General features: G+C 44.2%; 1 protein-coding gene across 1 annotated transcript in view; it reads right to left on the bottom strand.

The window, feature by feature from the left end:
* Nucleotides 1-349: 349 nt before the first annotated feature.
* mmp23bb (matrix metallopeptidase 23bb) overlaps nt 350-13,229 on the bottom strand; it is a 15,172-nt gene continuing 2,292 nt past the window's right edge. The window contains exons 2-8 of the mRNA XM_083772949.1: nt 11,515-11,654; nt 9,408-9,547; nt 7,868-8,035; nt 7,606-7,770; nt 2,967-3,077; nt 1,825-1,951; nt 350-749 (exon numbers count right to left, since the gene is read on the bottom strand). Of these exons, the coding sequence (XP_083629075.1) occupies nt 551-749; nt 1,825-1,951; nt 2,967-3,077; nt 7,606-7,770; nt 7,868-8,035; nt 9,408-9,547; nt 11,515-11,654 (1,050 nt within the window). The 3' untranslated portion in view covers nt 350-550. The remainder of the gene's footprint in view (nt 750-1,824; nt 1,952-2,966; nt 3,078-7,605; nt 7,771-7,867; nt 8,036-9,407; nt 9,548-11,514; nt 11,655-13,229) is intronic.

The following is a 13,229-nucleotide window of genomic DNA, read 5'->3' as shown; positions in this document are numbered from 1 at the left end:
GACTCCTTCAAAACTGCTCTCAAAAAGCACCTATGGACAGCTGCAATTCGAAACTGACCCCTGTAAACCCCCCCCATACTGTACATGTTTTTCCCTTTTTTACTTTCTTTAACTGTATGATGATTTGAAAATGGAGGTCCCTGATGTAAACAAGTCTTAATGCTTTTCCTGGTTTCATCCTCGTAGCAGTTCTTGTATTGACTTGTGCTTTCGTTTGAAATGTACCCATTCTACATACTGTGAATACAATTTCAATCAATCAATCAATCAATCAATCAATCAATCAATCAATCAATCAATCAATCAATCAATCAATCAATCAATCAATCAATCAATCAATCAATCAATCAATCAATCAATGAGAAATGGCTGCGTCTGAAGTCTCGGCTTGCGTTTCAAATGCGTTGGCTGAAGGAAAGGCATGTGTGAATCCAGCCTAATTCCAGCTGAAATGCTCTAGCTATAGTAAGGCTATTATACACAACTGTTGTACGCACACATGGTCATCAGTGTGGCCGGCTTCAGCTGTCGTGCGTGTGTGGATCCGGTTTCAGCTGTTTTGTGTGTCGTGCGGATCCGGTTTCAGCCGGATGGCCCAGGAGTTGGCCGAGACGAGGTTTCCGCGGCGATGGACGCGGCAGGTGTACACGCCCTCGTTGAAGTGGTTGGCGAGGACGCGCAAGTCTCTGTCCTTCAGTATTATGTGACCCGGGACTGAAACCAGCAACCTCTCTCCATCTTTATACCAACTGCACGCACGCACGCACGCACGCACACACACACACACACACACACACACACACACACACACACACACACACACACACACACACACACACACACACACATGCACGCATGTAACCACTGTTACAATGTTAACCACTTAATTCTTATATACTTCTCAAACAAGCAATAGCAACAAAAAAAGGAAAATTATGCATCACAGATGCATGTGAGTTTGTAGATCGGCTATGTATGCTAATAAATAACTTGATAGGCGATGAGGTGAGCTATGTCTATTGTCTGACACACTCCACTTAAAGGTATATTCAGTGATTTCACTTAATTCAAATATCACTTCTTTTTTTGTTTTGTTGTGATAATCCTCCCTACTATAGAGTGTGCTGGCCATATAAGGAGTTCCTCCCTGTCCCCAGTTAACCCCTGGGGGTCAACAAACCTTAGGTTTCGTTTTTGACTCTCTATCCTGATTGGACGAAAGGCTGGGTCCCACAGCCAAAAACGAAACCTAAGGTTTTTTGGGTGAAATCACTGAATATACCTTTAACAAAATGAAGATTTGCTGGATCTAAACAATGCGGTTTGAGTTTTATTAGGAAGATAATCACAGCGATCAAAACAATAAAGCAAAACGAATAAAGCAAACAAAGCGCCCGTGACCCAATTATCCACGTACCAGTGATAGTGCATTGACCAAATATATATAAACAACCAACATAAGCAAAACATAAACATCATAATAACAATCAACCCATTCATGGTTGCAAATTCATGTCTCCTACATTGGTTCTCAAACCGGGGTCCGGGGGTGCCAGGGGGTCCCCAGATAAATTATCTATAGTTAGGAACCAACCTTTACAGGTCCATTTGGTTCCATTTGTACACTCTCAGAGTTATAGTGGTCCACTGTCCAATGCTTGGGTTCTCGAAGTGAGGCCCCCAGCTATTTTCTAAAATAATTTACATTGTTTGAAAAACTTTTAACATATTTCAGAGGGGGTCGATACACGGCCAAATACATTTGTTTTAAAAAGCTTTGAGAACCACTGTCCTACTGAACAGCATTGCTCAGTGGGTCCTGACCTGACTTTGGGCGGGACGCGAGGGTTCTTGGTTCCACAGCGGAAGCCCACCACCTTCCCCCGAGGGACCAGCTTCACCTTCACGTTGTCCGGAGGAGGGCTCGGCGTGGCCACCGCGTCCAGGGGTTCTGACATGGAAGTGCACATTGTCACAAGACAGGAGATAAGTGTCATACCACAGACAGATGGAACATTTCACCCACATCTGGCTTGTATTGTGTGTCCCAGCCTTCAAAACAACTCCAACCTTTTAAAAGAAGAATCACACCTGTGTGAACTGAGCTGCTCAACAACAACCGATGGCTGGATGTAGTGCTCAGTGTGAGACAGCACGCCCCCCCTCACTTCACACAAGTGTGATTCTTTTAGCCTATAGTTCCATTCACATCCAGCAGCAACTTCAGAGCTCTAAGTGTGACAGTAGGAGTTCAGAGGAGCCAGCCCATTTAGAGCTTGAAAAACGATTGTGAAATAATAGGACAAGGAGCCAGTGGAACGAGGCCAAGACTTGAGTGATGCGCTCACATTTGTTTTTTACCAGTGAGGAAGCGAGCAGCTGCATTCTGAAGGAGCTGCAGTCGCCCGAGCGACGACTGGACAATGGCCACACATGCAGAGCGTTTACAGTAATCAGGCCTTGGGGAAATGAGGGCAAATGAGGTCTCTCAGGGATTTGATAGGTCATAATCTTGGTTGAAAGTCTTAGCTGGACAAAGCTGTTTTTGACTACCGGTAGCTTCAAATATGAAGGTGCTATCAAAAGTCACACCAAGATTCTTCATATAGAGGAGAAGATCTCAGAGCTTAGAATGCACAGTATCAACAGGGGAAAACTGCAAAACCTGTCACACTTGCTTTTGATAGAAGTGGTTCTATACAAACACTGGCATAAATAAAGAGCCCAGATTTGTTGGATGGCTAGTCCAATAAGAAATGGAATTAGATGGACATGCACAGCCGGCGTCAGTGTCCCCATAGCAACGTCCCACAAGAGATTTCACACAGCAGACAAACAATATGCATCCCCTGCATCACATCCATGCAGCAGGCAGACAGACAGACAGACAGTAGTGGTAGTAGTGGTAGTAGTAGTAATCATACTAGTAGTAGTGGTAGTAGTGGTAGTAATACTAGTATTCTAACCGTAACAGAGGTCACATCGTTGAGGACAGTTCTTCTTCATGAAACTCTTTCTGCGTTCACAGAATCCCAGCCGAGCCCACGGCTCACACACCCGCTTCTTATCCAGACAGCCTGGACGACACACACACACACACACACACACACACACACACACACACACACACACACACACAGGTAATTATTATATATTTCTCCGTAAGAAAATGTTTTAATTTCTGTTAAAAGAAATAAATCTAATGAATCACTTTCAAGATTTTTCAAAAATGTTCAAAAATAGCAGATGTAGAAGCTCGCAGCGTGGCACATTATGAGCTTGTACATCTGCTATATATTTAAATTTTTAGATAGCCACAGTAACAAATGTAGCTTGTGACCATGCACTTTTAACCTCCCTCAAGGACCCCTGATTTATACTAGTCGTTCTGTAACGACAAGGACAGCAGCTGAATGTAATTATTCTAATTAACATCTTAAAAGGATAGAAGACTAGTAGACTACTGTATTCAATCAAATTAATCTAGCCCAAAGGCACCCCCCGCCAATAGAAGTAGTAGACAACAAACATCAAGTTACATTTAAGTCACTCATAGGGCGCGTTCGGAAATACCGCACCGGAGCGCACTCACCTATTAGTTTACATTGCACAGTGCACCCAGTGCGCTATTTCCGAACACGCCCATATTATTTACTCTCCATCAGATATCTCTTCCTCATAAAGAATGTAAATAATGTAATATTTCTATCAGCAAAATAAAGGCCTATTCATAGTCTGGATTTTCGGTGGTGAGGTGACCACCGCTCCGGTGGTGAGCTGACCACCAGAGATGAAATAACGTTGAGCGGTGGTGAGTAAAAACAGAGAGAAGGGCTGGAGCGGTGGCGGTGGTTTGCTCTTCACCGCGGCTCGTGACGTCATGTTGTAGTCCGGTGGTCACCCCACCACCGAAAATACAGACTATGTATGAGCCTTCAGGCGTCATTGGTGGTTCCAGGGGATGGCATTTTACCTAAAATTGAATGGTTTTTTGTAGATTAATCTGATTTTAGATTGACACTTATAGATGCTTCTTTTCTTTCTGCAACCATACATTCATTAATCACTTTAAAACTGTCTCCCTGTTTTGGGCAGGCGCAATTTTAAAATAAATACTTTTTATTTTTTTCGATGCGTGATGTGTTGAGAGCTTGTCGATTGGCTTAGCTATTTCAAAAATATATTATTACAGTATATATCAGGCATGCAAACAGGCCCAAGGTGAAAAAGGTGACAGTGTGGGGGGCCAACGCTGTGCCGCGGGCAAAGCCGCGGCGCAAATCTTTTAAGCGTTTATCGGTACTAAACCCACTTTGGATGGGGGGGGGGGGTCATGGGGGACAGTATATACTACACTGTACTGTACTAGCCCTCCTCCCCGGCCTGTGTGTCTGTGTGTTAGGCTGTGCAACAGTGACACTTGGTGGTGAACAAATGCTATAACGCTATGTTCGTGCTCGGACACAGCCAGGGACCCAGGGACACAGCCAGGGACAGACCCAATGACACAAGGACACAGCCAGGGACACAGGGACCCAGCCAGGGACAGACCCAGTGACACAGGGACACAGCCAGGGACAGACCCAGTGACACAGGGACAGCCAGGGACAGACCCAGTGACACAGGGACAGCCAGGGACAGACCCAGTGACACAGGGACAGCCAGGGACAGACCCAGTCACACAGCCAGGGACAGACCCAGTGACACAGGGACAGCCAGAGACAGACCCAGTGACACAGGGACACAGCCAGGGACAGACCCAATGACACAGGGACAGCCAGGGACAGACCCAATGACACAGGGACAGCCAGGGACAGACCCAATGACACAGGGACAGCCAGGGACAGACCCAATGACACAGGGACAGCCAGGGACAGACCCAGTGACACAGGGACAGACCCAGTGACACAGGGACACAGCCAGGGACAGACCCAGTGACACAGCCAGGGACAGACCCAGTGACACAGGGACACCGCCAGGGACACAGGGACCCAGCCAGGGACAGACCCAGGGACACAGCCACACACACATACTGTAGCTGTCTATAGCGTGGTTGAGTGGCTGCACCACTCAAAAATGACAGATGATTATTTACTAAATCAGTACAAATCTAGTCAGTATTGAGCAAGATGTTAACATTCATGTCCTGATAGTCATAGAACAATTAATTTACTCCAACAGGAGCACTAGCCCCTCCTATATTCAGTAGATTTGTGTCCTAAATGCCATTGACAATGAATGGAGAATAATTGTCATATATCGGCTATTTTTGTCCTACACAACCCCACACATTCATTGTCACAAAAATGACAATGCATGGATGATGTATGATGATAAGAGTGACACTTCACACGGGTGTGATTAAAAAAAAAAAACAGGTCCAGCACTCGCACTCCCATCTAAAAATCCCTTACAGTTACACTCTTCACATCATGTAAAATAGAAAATTATATTCACTGGCAAAATAATGAATTATAATACAAATAAAAAGTTTTGAGATGGTTTAGTGAACAGGGTCAGTTTACTTCATTATTTTAGCCTTAGTCAATTTAAGACATGTAGAGTAACATCCTCTCCTTATTCAACAGTTGAGCTGCATGTTTTCGTTTTTAATATATCCATTTAGTATAAGCCCTGGGGCAGAGATGGGCAGTATTTGAAATACATGTATTTGAAATACGTATTTGAAATACTTTTTTGTATTTTGTAATTTGTATTTCACTGGGATGGAAGAAATGAGATGTATTTTGTATTTAGATAAATTTTTTTGACCCAGTATTTGTATTTTGTATCAAAATACATTATCAATGTATTTTGCCCATCAGAGATGGGCAGTATTTGAAATACATGTATTTGAAATACTTTTTTTGTATTTTGTAATTTGTATTTTGCTGGGATGGAAGATGTATTTTGTATTTTGTATTTAGATAAATTTTTTGACCCAGTATTTGTATTTTGTATCAAAATACATTTTCAATGTATTTTGCCCATCTCTGCGGGGGGGGTGTAGGACTGCCAGTTGTATGTATCAAGCGTTTTATTCATTTACTCACACGCACGCACGCACACACACACACACACACACACACACACACACACACACACACACACACACACACACACGTGTGCTCGTGCTTTATTTATTTACTCGCACGCACGCATGCATGCACACACGCGAGCACACAGACACACACACACACACACACACACACACACACACACACACACACACACACACACACACACACAGCGAGACACTTTTGCATGTCTGATATTGATCTTAATTAAGTGGTCATATTTTTGCCACCCTCTATTTCTTTTTAAATTTATGAAATGGCGCCTGTGATCATGAGCTTCCTCCCAGTCCCAGACTGAATGTACCAGACTGAACGTAAGAAGATGGACTAGACAATCATCTGGGGGCCAGCTTATGTTCCCCTAGTGTTCTGGGAAGAGTCAATATGACATTACATCCTGTAATTATGACGCATACAAGTCAGTGTTGTTAATACAAAAAAAGAACCATGGAAAGCCCAATAGGCCCATCAGAATTTTTTTTGCAATGAGTTTTAGAATGATAGGCCAAAGAATACTGACTGAAAATGCAGGACAAGATGCCCTTGGGTTGTCACGACAGCCTTGGTTATGCCAAAAGCACAGTCTGGCCTTGTCAAATATGATGGATTAAATGTCAGAAATGATGGATTAGACGTGTTTATTTGACAAACTACATTCACATACACTACAGTATACCATTGCTCACAGCAACAATGACAGAAATGTTCTTATGAACTGAAAAATAGCCTCACCTTAGCTCTGAGTCAAATTACCGTAGTTTGATTCAGTCAGGCCAGATTCAGTCAGCCCGTATGATTTCTGGTATAGAGGGGCGGGCCCGTAGAAAACAGCGGAGAACACTGACGTCACCAAATTCTGAGTGACGCCCCTCTGCACTGTTATTAGTTAGCGAAATATAAATTGACTCCCACTACATATGCCAGACTTTCCAATGGGTTTCCCCCTAGGCTTTTCTTTTTGAGCCAAATGCGAACGAAAATAATGGCCTGGGTACCGAGGCTAGGCCAGATGTGACTGCTAACTCTGAAGCAGGGTTGCCAGAATTCCAGATCTAAAACAATAACCCCCCATCGTATGTCTCCTCTACAGCAGGTTTTGGGGTTCCGCTCAGCAAACTTGAAATAGCTCCACCCATTAAAACTACGTACGTATTCGGGAATCAAATTCAGAAATAGCAAAACTAGCAGATCTACACGCCCAAGGCGCATCGCTTTGAACCACGTTTTGAGCTTGTAGATCTGTTATTTTTGATACTTTTGTGTTTTGGGTGGCGTTGTAGTATGCTCAAGTAGGACATTCATTTACGAGCAAAGTAAATGCATTTTAACTATGGAGATAGGAGGTTTCTGACACGACAGCAACACGGTTTTTCAGAAAACCGTTGGCTATGGCTTAAGGTCAATTAAAGTGTGGAACGACAGCCGTTGCACTACGTGCCTCACTATGTTGTGAGATTTGAGCGTTCGTGTTCGTGCTGCCTGCGACTCGCCCACGGCCTTGCCATGCAGAAGGACACAGAACACCGACCGTAGAGCCTCTGGATGCCCCAGACGTCGTCCTGGGCGATGTTCCTCTGGCCCGTGTAGGTGGCGTTGGGGTGCATCAGCGCCTGAGGGTCCCTGCTGTGCCACAGGCCCAACGCGTGGCCGATCTCATGGGCCGCAACCTGCACCAGGTCGTTCAGCCACACACCTATACGGAGGAGAGATCACACACATCAGTGATATCACACACATCACATCACATCAGACAGACAGGCAGACAGACAGACAGACAGACAGACAGGTACCCTGTCTCCAGCTGAAGCGGGACTTTCCCAGGATCCAGAACTCGTGGTTGTCAAAGTGGATCTCTCCTCTAGGGGGCAGGAAGGCGTGGGCCAGCTCTCCATTCAGCCCGTCGAAACACGGATGGAGCGGAGAGAACCAGCAGTCTGTGTGGTTGAATGTATAGAAACCTGCACACGCACACACACACACACGCACGCCACGCACACACGCATGCACGCACCACACACACACACACACACACACACACACACACACACACACACACACACACACACACACACACACAGTTGAAATGAGCGGAGTCAATAAAGCCTAATTGAAGGCCTTTGTCGTACGCCAGATTCGTGTGCGAAATGTAGCCATTGTGAGCTTGTACGTAGATCTGCTAATTTCGGCACATGATTTAGGCATGTATAGCCTACTCCGCAGTATGACAGTTTTGACAGACTAACGCCTGTGAAATGTTACCTGATGTTTTTTGCCTCGCGCAGACTGACTTCTTACCTACTGTTGTGCTGCTACTCTTTCGACTGTATGTCTAACCTCATGTACATAACTGCTGCTTATGATGCTACAGTATGTACAGTATATATCGGTAGATATATACTGTACATACTGTAGCCCCCCTTTCATTCTTTCCTGAAAACAACAACATTATTGAGCTTGCACAAAAAACTATTTACACCCACGGATTTACACTTGTAAACCTGTGATGTGAAAACAAAACCGATTCTGATTCAGACTAGCTTGTAGATCTGTCGTGCAAACGCATTCAAGCAATCCCATTTCTATCGCAGTTGCAAATGCTGTAAAACACACACGCACACCAAGGTTATAATAGTTAACTAAAACTAACTAAAAAACGAAAACTAGAATTAAAAAAACATTTCAGTTAACTGAAACTAATAAAAACTAAAAATAAATTAAAAAACGATAACTAAACTGAAACTGTATTGTGAGTCCTCAAAACTAACTGAAATTATAGACAAAATACCCTTAGTTTTAGTTTTTTATCAATATTTATATGCCTTTCGGATATTTATGATATAATCCTTTTAAATTAATTTGATTAATTTCCTCACTTCTCCAACAAGTTTTACGGCAGTTTTCAGCACCGTACGGCAGCATGTAGCCACGCTAACTCTAAACCAAAGTACGAAAAAAACTAAACTACAACTAAACTAAAACTAAACTAAAACTAAGCATTTTCACCAAAATAAAAACTAAATAAAAACTAGCAAACCCGCTCTAAAAACTAACTAAAACTAACTGAATTAGAAAAAAAGATGTCAAAACTAACTAAAACTAAACTATAATGAAAAAAACAAAACTATTATAACCTTGACGCACACACGAACACACTCGAACACACACACACACACACACACACACACACACACACACACACACACACACACACACACACACACACACACACACACACACACACACACACATACACACACACATACACGCAAGTGTCAGCTTAGTGTTGGTGTCAGGAGGTCAAGGTTAGGGTCACAGGTCAGGGAGTCTTACCGATAGTGATGTCAGCAGTAGCGTTGGGGCCAGTGAGCTCAGTGAAGGTCAAAGGTGAAACGTCACTCCATTTAGTGAAGGCAATGCTGATGGCTTTCCTGGTGTCGTCCTGGTTCAGTGTGTTGGGGAACTTAGTGATCCTGACAGACAGACGATGGGCACATTTTATTAATGGATTAAATAGGCCCGGGCCCTCTAAGGTGTTAATGAAGAATACTGTTCCCTTATTTCGACGCTGCAGGCGAATCTAATCCAGAAATACATGTTGGTTGTGGTGAATGTTATGATGATTATGTCTATAGAAGCAGATACTTACAATATAAAGATATAATACAGGTCAGGCTGAAGAAGCGACAAACTATACACAGTAGACTATGTACTGTATATGGGTAGATCAATAGACTATTCAATAGAGACATTACTGTACATTGAAAGCAATGTTAATTATATCTGTCTGTCTGTCTGTCCGTCCGTCCGTCCGTCCGTCCGTCCGTCCGTCCGTCCGTCCGTCCGTCCGTCCGTCCGTCCGTCCGTCCTGCCTGCCTGCCTGCCTGCCTGCCTGTCTTCTCGCAACCCACTAGGGCTGTCAGAACGAATTTCATAATATGAAAGAAATTCGAATATTAAAAAATATATATATTCGAAAGCTAAAATTGCCATTCGAATGGAGCTTTTATCATTTATTATCCCTGTTCATTCTGTTGGCAAGATTTAAAAATAATAAAGCCCTGACTGCCTGCGGAGTTTATTTCTCCTGTCTTCTGTGTGATTTATCCACTATACATCCTGCGTCTACTACATCCTGTAGTTCACTTAAGAAATAAAAGTATTGTTACAAGTAGCTTTTATTTTGAAGAGGAATAGGAAGTTGTTTCAGGTTGTAGCCAGCTACCATGACAGTCTACCGGTGCGGGTGGTAGTGGAATAATAATAACAACATGCTTTTAGCCAAAGTTCATAAAAACCGCATGCGTCTATGACTTAAACAATGTAGGCTAAACACTTTGGAATTACGTTAAACAAGGTATATCCTCCGTGGCGGCGTCATTGGGTGAGTACTAGTTAATTAATTGTTAAGTTTCATAGTATCATTCATCATCAACAGGCTGTTGTTTGATGCCCCCCAAAATGAACAGGTTACAGCCTACAGGATTCTCATTCTGTCACTGCCTGCAAGGATGGCCGCCGTGCCATTTCTTATAAATTATCTGTGCGCGCCGTGGAGAAGGCATCAGAGCGCAGCGCAACAGCCTAGTAATAGTATGGCATATTATTGTCTGTACTCTCTGCACTCTCTTTCTGTCCAGTCCTACGTGTATAGGCTGGCGATTGTGGCGACTTTAATTTGGTTAATAGGCTAAAGAGAGAGCTGTAAAGGGGATATTGTCTATGGTCAGTTCATGGTGTGTATCATTCTCGTTTTTAACCGGGCCGTGGCCCGTGATAATGCGTCGCAATGATGGTAGGCAGTAGCCTAATAATACAATGTAACCAACTTGCGCAAGCATTAAAAAATGGGTTGTTATTCTGTGTATTATTATAGGCTAAATATGAGCTAAAATAAACAATGTAAATATTTGAATATTTTCGAAAATTACAAATAATGAAGCAATGAAATTCGAATTGGATTATAGAGGTGAACTGACAGCCCTACAACCCACCCCCACCCCTTCACCTCCATAGCAGCTCCTCTCCCCGCTCCCCGCAAAGGAGCTACTACATCCACCTCGCCAAAAGTGGATCAAACGATTAAAACAAAACTCTCTCCTCTCCTTATCAGGTTCCTGCGGGGGGATATCGTCCATGCGCACCGTAAGACGAACGCCTTACGACGAACGCCACACGACGAGTGCCATTCGACCTCCTCCCCAAAGACTCCAGGGTCGGTGACCCCCCCGGAACCTACACATCCGCATTCCTTCATCCCTCCATTTCTTCACTGTCAATAAATTCCTTAAACCTCACCAATGGCGTGTTTATTCCGACTAGTGAAAGTGATGTTGTGGTGTTAGACGTTTGTGTCTGTATCTTTCTGTTGTCATAGTTACCTCTAAGTGATGTTGTGGTGTTGGATGTTGTGTCTGTATCTTTCTGTTGTCATAGTTACCTGTAAGTGATGTTGTGGTGTTGCCAGCGGGATCCCAGTGGGTTGACAGCGTACCGTCTGGTTCTGCTCAGCTTCAACCCAGAGACAGGATGGACCAAACTGAACACCTCTATTGGAGACACGCCACTGGAACCTGTCACCTGCACCACGAGGACAAACACATTATGCTCTCTGTCTCCACTGGAACCAGGCACCTGCACCACGAGGACAAACACATTATGCTCTCTGTCTCCACTGGAACCAGTCACCTGCACCACGAGGACAAACACATTATGCTCTCTGTCTCTGCTGGAACCAGTCACCTGCACCATGAGGACAAACACATTATGCTCTGTTTCTACTGGAACCAGTCACCTGCACCATAAGGACAACACATTATGCTCTCTGTCTCCACTGGAACCAGTCACCTGCACCATGAGGACAAACACATTATGCTCTCTGTTTCTACTGGAACCAGTCACCTGCACCACGAGGACAAACACATTATGCTCTCTGTCTCTGCTGGAACCAGTCACCTGCACCATGAGGACAAACACATTATGCCCTCTGTCTCTGCTGGAACCAGTCACCTGCACCATGAGGACAAACACATTATGCTCTCTGTTTCTACTGGAACCAGTCACCTGCACCACGAGGACAAACACATTATGCTCTCTGTCTCTACTGGAACCAGTCACCTGCACCACGAGGACAAACACATTATGCTCTCTGTTTCTACTGGAACCAGTCACCTGCACCACGAGGACAAACACATTATGCTCTCTGTCTCCACTGGAACCAGTCACCTGCACCACGAGGACAAACACATTATGCTCTCTGTTTCTACTGGAACCAGTCACCTGCACCACGAGGACAAACACATTATGCTCTCTGTCTCTGCTGGAACCAGTCACCTGCACCACGAGGACAAACACATTATGATCTGTCTCTGCTGGAACCAGTCATCTCTCTGTGGTAAATTTTTTGGCAAACAATGGTTTGAGACTGAGAGAGCCCCATTATTATTGGTCGTGAATCATGATTAAATACAAAAAAATAAATACGGACCCTTCCTAAATGTTTTAAATATATATAACATACAATATTTCTAATATCTTTCTAATTAATTTCAGAAAAAAATAAGAAAGATTGATTGATTGATCTACAAGTCACTGCGTGCTATTTTAACATAGGTCTTAAGTAATGTGTTCATAATGTAGTCAAACTGAAACGGTTTTGGAACTCTGTCGCATCCAGACAATCTGTCCAGACAGTGTGTACAAGGATGACCCCACCATAGGGTCGGCTGCTGACGTGAACCTTTAAGAAAGGCTCTCCTCCGCTCAGGACTGCTGCTGCTGCTGCTCGTTTGTAGGTTGTTGCAGCACCTGGCACTCGTCCCAGCACATTATACGGCCGTATTGACTGACATGATCAGCTGACGCGCCAAAGCCCATTGTGAACCTCAGTCGGTGCCTTGGTGAAGCACGCAGAAGGAGTATGACCGGGGGGTGCTCGGAGCACGACAGCGCCATATAGTCAAACACCTCATCTGGACGGGCGAGGACCGACTGTGATTGTCACAGTCTTGGCTGCAACAACAGGAAGACTGAGAGACTGTCTCGAAATGCTGCCTGGCTGTCAGGCTCTCTGCCAGTAGGGCACAATTTGTAAAGGTTGTCCATCAGAATAGAGAGCAAGCCTGTCACCCAAGGTCACCGGTTGCAGCCAGGGCT

This window comes from Protomyctophum parallelum, assembly GCF_964188405.1.
Source record: "Protomyctophum parallelum genome assembly, chromosome: 9".
In the NCBI taxonomy this organism is placed as follows: domain Eukaryota; kingdom Metazoa; phylum Chordata; class Actinopteri; order Myctophiformes; family Myctophidae; genus Protomyctophum; species Protomyctophum parallelum.
Note: the sequence above shows the minus strand (reverse complement) of the source record. Positions and strands in the feature narration are given on the sequence as shown.